The sequence below is a fragment of the Psittacula echo genome (genome assembly GCF_963264785.1).
Source record: "Psittacula echo genome assembly, chromosome: 1".
Taxonomy (NCBI): Eukaryota; Metazoa; Chordata; class Aves; order Psittaciformes; family Psittacidae; genus Psittacula; species Psittacula echo.
Window position 1 is genome coordinate 31836281 of NC_137735.1, and position 6000 is coordinate 31842280.

General features: G+C 45.6%; 1 protein-coding gene across 3 annotated transcripts in view; it reads right to left on the minus strand.

Annotated features, from left to right (window-relative positions):
- The window catches only part of SGCZ (sarcoglycan zeta), a gene marked incomplete at its 3' end in the record, with an annotated part of 494596 nt that extends 490222 nt beyond the window's left edge, over positions 1-4374 (minus strand). For all 3 annotated transcript variants that reach the window (XM_080615414.1, XM_080615415.1, XM_080615413.1), the window contains exon 1: positions 3683-4374. In XM_080615414.1, the coding sequence (XP_080471540.1) occupies positions 3683-3721 (39 nt within the window). In that variant the 5' untranslated portion in view covers positions 3722-4374. The remainder of the gene's footprint in view (positions 1-3682) is intronic.
- Positions 4375-6000: the final 1626 nt, after the last annotated feature.

A 6000-nucleotide genomic window follows, 5' to 3' on the forward strand; every position in this document is an offset into this window, starting at 1 on the left:
TGAACTGAATAAAGAAATTCAGCTAATGTTTACAAGATGAGTCAGAACTAGTGTACAGTGTTTAACTTTTTTTGCATATTAAAAGTGATAATTTCAAGACATTTAAACACACTATTAAAAATAACATCTTGGGATTGTTTCTCATTGAACCAGCATTTTCAAGTAGTAAGAAATGGTTTCTAGGTTATTTTTTATTCCATCGTGCTAATCATCTAACTGTTATCATATGTTCCATTAAAAACCAACTTTCTTCCAGAAAAGTGTCAGTGCTTTGCAGATTACAAGGAGTATATATCTCCCACAATCTAATTCTGTACACAAATTGTGGTTACTAAACAACATAAGAGAAATGGTTGCAATATATGTTAAAGGAATTGAATGCCAAACAACTGGACAGAAGTGAAGGTCAAAACCTGTGACAACTTATCCAGTGTCAATGAAAATCATAAGTCAACAGCTGTCCAGCAAACACAAATGTTTTTCCACCCTTCTTTGCAAACCAAACTGAGACATTTTCAAGTAATTAAATAAAAATGCTTCAAGTTCTGAATACATTAAATGTAAAGTAAGTTAATTTATCATATTTTATACACATGTTCAAATTGCAAAGCCCTATAAAATATGTAATATTCACAAAGCCATAGTTTCATGTATGTCTAAAATGTAGGTATAGACAAACATATATACTTTAGGTAACAGAAAGTGCTTCACAGCACTAAACCCAAGAGTACAGTGCAACTAGGATAGTGTTATTAAATCTGTGTTTTCAGTACTACTCCTTTAAAACAAAAGCCTCATAGGCTTGTGAATTAAAAAGTCAGGGGAAAGTTCTTCTATGCATCTGAGACAGAAGAGACAGATCAAAGGAAAATCAGAACAGCTCAAAATCTCTGGAAGAGTAGTCTGTGTTTTCAGTCCTGATCTGTTTCATCAGGAATTCGTGCATGGACTAGTAAAGGGAAGCACACCTACCTCCATTAGCAGGTGTTGCACGCATGATACTTGTTCAGTTTTTCATAAAATAACCTTTCAAAATGTATATTCATTATATATATTATATATATAATTCAGAATTCCTTACATTCAGTGCAGTAACTAACACAAAGATTTGAAATTTAGATTTAATGCCTGATCTGAGATATATAAAAGCCTTATATTACATATTTTCAATATCATTATTACATATTATTATTAGAGCTAGCACACTTTTATAGTAGTATTAGTAAGGAAGTTATTATTCTTTTTTATTCTTATTAGCATATATTTGTCATAATGGACAAAACCCAGTAACATCAAAGACAGAGTCCAACCCACTTCCAAAATTCTTGGCAAGTGATTCTATGACACCCTGCTACCTTAACTGACATTCTCTATACGAGCCTTCTGGGCAGTATAATGTGGAAGAGAGCTCACTCAGCACCTCAGGACCTACAGCTGTCTGCTCACTGCACACAACTGGCAAGGGACTGTGTTGGCTATGGGGAAAAGGAGCAAAACAGTGGAATTACTTCCACGCTCTGAGGCTAGGTAGAAACCGACAAAAGCTGTTCACGACTTAAAGCAGTGTTGGAGCTGCTCTTTATTGTACCTAAATCCAGCAAAGTCACCAGCTGGGAACTGCTTCAATCCCGAAGAGCTTCCCCCACTCCCCCTTGTATTCCTGCTGGTGGGGAATTGGCTGGGCTGTTCACACTGGGTGAAAAACCAAAATTGCAAGTGCAAGATGTTGGGCTGTTTTGCATCAGTTTGGCACAAGGAGTCCGGTTGGGGTGGGGAATCCTCCCGGCTGCCGCGGACCTGGGCGAGGGGCGCGGGGCTGGGGCAAGCGGCCGCGCTCCCGTGTCCCCTACTCCCTGCCCCCGTTTGAAATCACTCCCCAGCAGCAACGCTTCAAGATAGCCCCTGGGAAAGCCGGGAAAAGCATCGTACCAAAGCGGCTTGTCCCAGAAAGCTACCCAGATCTTAACAGCATCTGCAAAAATGCCTCCTTTCGAAGCAGTTGTGAGGGGAAAGGGGAGAGGCGGGAGGGATGAAAGCGCTGATGCTTAAGAGCAGTGCCACTTCTCAGCTATGCCGCGCTGCTCAAGGTCGCTCAGCCTGTATACACCGCAAATATTAGTCTTAATTGCCGCGCAGATGACTACGAGATGAACGGAAGCTCCTTCTCCTACCCTGCTCGCAGCGGGACGTGACTCTTGGGTTGTAAGGACAATTCACGCTACGTGCTGTCCCCTTTTAGCACAAGCATGTTTTCTTTAAAGACCCTTTGAAAATTATCTGTTAAAATAAAACTTTTCCCCTCCTCCTAATTGGAAGACTCGGCTCTCGTCTTTCCCATACCAGCCGTCTCCTGTAAATCCTGGAAAGGCTGGGGAAGGCGGGAGAGGACTCCCCAGCTCAAGGCAGGCAGGTTTGCTGCGTGGCTGTGCTTGAAGCGCTGTGAAATCAGGGGTTCTCAGGCAAGAGATTGTTTTATTACCTTCGCTGTCCTGCGCTTTCGTCACGTCAAATACTCAGGCAGGGCTATACTTCTGGTGTGCCTTTCCTTAGGGAATTTACAGAGGCTGCGAGCGAGACTGGGGAGTGAATCTATTCGCTGGTGTTTCACAGGCGAGTATGCTGAAGTACTTTCAGATCTGACTTGGCAGAGGAGGAAAGAAGCACACGGCAGCACTTCAAGGCTCACCGGAGTTTGCCTCCCCAGCTGAGAGCGCTCCTCAGCCACGGAGAAGCCAGCGCCCCACGGCTGGGTGGGTGGCCAGGGGATGGCTGGGCGTGCGGCGGGGATGAAGACTACCTTCCCCTTGCTCTCCCATCGCTTCCTCAGCCCGTGACGAGGTGCGTGTGTGTCCCCCGCCCAATCAGCTCATGCTCGGCCGTCGCTCCCCTCCCGCCCGGCGACCCCGCTGCTCCCAAGCTCCCTCCCTCTCCCCCACTTCACCCCGTATAGATGGATAGAGATATTTATGTTATTAGTAGTATTATTTGAGCCAAATTCCGCTCAGGGCTGGTGGGGGGTTTAACAGCAGGTGTGGGCAGGCTCTCCATCTCCGCAAAGGAGCATGCTCAGCGCTCTCAGGCATGCTCCTTCAGAAGGGAGGGAGCCAGAGCTGGGCCGGGATGAGTGAGGGGGGAATCCTCACACTCACACCATCCTAATGCAAAGTTTTATTGTTCAAGCGTCGCCGGTTCCCCCTCCTCCAAGGGGAGGGGACCCTGGCGCCGCGCCGAGGGCGAGCGGGGAAGGGTGTTCCTCCTCGCTCCCGGCGGGGGGGGAAGAAGGAGGAGGAAGAAGAGGAGATGCCCAGGCGAGCAAGGCTTCAAAGCCAACTTCTGCCGGGAAACCAGCAGGTCTGCTGCCGCCTCCTCCTGGGGCGAGATCACTGCTGCGCCTGACACTGCTGCCAGCGCTGATGCAACGCTAAGAGCACACGGGCAGCACCATCACCATCATCACCACCATCACGACCATTATCATCATTATTATTAATATTATGACAATGCTCGCGGCCGAGGGATGGGAAGCAGCACTCGGCTCTGGCAGATGCCCTCCGGCGCTCCCTTCCCCCAACCCCTTCCCCGGGTCCGCAGGAGCCCCGCGCACGCAAGCCCAAGCAGCGGCGGAGACTACAGGAGGGGGTCCAACCCAAATAGTAACGACGGCACCCGGCGGGTAGCCTACCTTGAGCTCCTCCGTGTCCAGGTTAGCTGATCTGTCCATAGAGCGAAACTGAGCGGAGAGGAAACTAGGGAAGTTGTGCCCCCAAAAAAATAAATAAATAAAAGTAAAGGAAAAAGGAGTTAAAAAACCCAAAACCACAACCCCCACCACACGACACCAGACGGAGGCGGCAATCTAGTCTCTCAGTTTCCAGCCTAAACTCAGCCTTGTCCTCCAAACCCTGGCAGCTGCTCTCAGTCTCATTCTCCGCGATCACGCCTCCACCGGTTTAAATAAATAAATAAATAAATAAATAAATAAATGTCACTTTTTTCTCGTTTGGTTTTTTTTTTTTTAAACAAACAAACAAACAAACAAAAACTCCCTTAAGGATTCAAGCGCCAGGTGATCTCCGGTGAAAGAGATTTGCGTCCTCAGGCAACGGGAGGAGGAGACAAAAAAAAAAAAAATCCTCTCAGTTTAAAGATTATTTTTTCTTCTTCAATAAGCTCAGAAACCGGCGAATCGCTGCATCCTGAGGAAAAATCCTGTTTCTCCGGACAACATCATGCAGCAGATTTCGAGTAAATGTGTTCAAACTGAAGAGAATAGCCTAGGATAAAAGCCTTTCTCCGTCATGCCCACTCTGGTAGCTAATTTAGCACCCTGTGAGTGCAAGATATTAGCGATGAACAATTTTGCTGGCAAGATAAAAAAATCCCCCAACTCCTGCATAGACTCAGAAATTCTTTGTAGCTAAAGGTATTTCCTCAATAATAACACTAGGGAAAAAAAAATAGGAAAGTCTGTAGGGGATGGTCTTCTTTGAAGGTTATGCTAAGAGTTGGGAGGAAAACAGGAGATGGATCTCTTTGCAGAAGAGAGAAGGAAGAGAGGCAGAAATTCCCTTCTTCGCTCCTGTTTTACTGTCCTTCGCCGCCAGGTGACTGACTTCCCTCCTCGCGACCCGCTCGAAGGGGATTTCTCCAGCTCTCCAACAGCAACATTTCCCTTTCCGAGCAGCCCAGCCCCCGGAGCTTAACGTCGGCGGCCGGCAGCACCTCCCCGGGGGCGGGCACGGACACGAATCCACCCGCGGACTCCTCGCGCTCGCCAAATGGCTCCTCTCGCTAGCCACACGTGTCCTGAATAACAGCCACGCTCACCAGCATAAAAACCACCACTGCCTCCCCATCACCCCTATTAAAAACCATATATATATATGTATGTGTGTATGTATATAAATATATATATGCATATATATAAATATATATATGCGTGTGTGTGCAGGTGTGCCTAAATTAACAAGATGATGTGAAACTTCCCCATCTCTGGCTGGAAGTGCACGGGTATTATGCAGCTGTTGAGCGTATCATTAATGTGCTGCAGCTTTGGTGGAGCAGCATTTCTGATTGCACATGGATTAAGTCTTGAGACTCTCTCAGGGTGTTACTTTACTAATCTCCTTTTTCGAAGGATTCACTGTCTTGTGGCTCTCACATCACTCAGAGAGAATCAAAATTAGATTTAAAAATTCAAATTCCTCCCCACCGAGATCCTGATTTTATCACAGTCCTTGATCGTAAATCTGTCAGTTGCAGTTTTGGAGAACAAGGCTGTGATTTTTGTTCCCCTGCTATCAGACTTTTGGGGGCCTTATTTATTTAACTCCATGAATGACAAATTCAGAACTATCACTTTCTGATTCTATCACCTCCTTTCTACACTGCTTTAAATAGAATTGGTATTCCTGATAATTTGACATAAGTAGACAGACCTAATATCCCAAAGTGAATACTCTGTTTCCAGTTCAATATAGATTTGCTTGCAGCTTCCAAAACTTAAAGGTTAACGTAAGCTTGAGGGCTGGGTGATGGCCAGTGATAGCCATTTCTGAGGACTGAATATAGCCCTCATCTAGAAAACTAAAGATGTGATGCAGGCACAGGCAAAAGACAATTCTCCTCTTAGCACAAATTTTGTATGACTTCCAGGTCCATTGTGAATGTACTGTAAATATCATTATTCTCATTAATCTAGACCTGCAATTTATAAAGATTAAAGACTTGGCCTGGTGTTCCCATGTGAGCCAACACACTTGTGTCCAAATAAAAGATGGGCAAAGTGGACACTAAATCTAGTTGCTGTAAGACCTATAGAAATTCATAAGTGGTTTTTTTTTTCCTGACAAAAACCCACCACCCTACTCCATTCATCCCCCAAATAAAAAACCTGGAGGGAATTCTAAGAGACCAATCTAAAGGAAAACATCTCAGAATGCACTTCTAGGGTTCCCCAAATGTGTCAATATGCAGTGCTGGGAAGAGGAAAGGATTGCC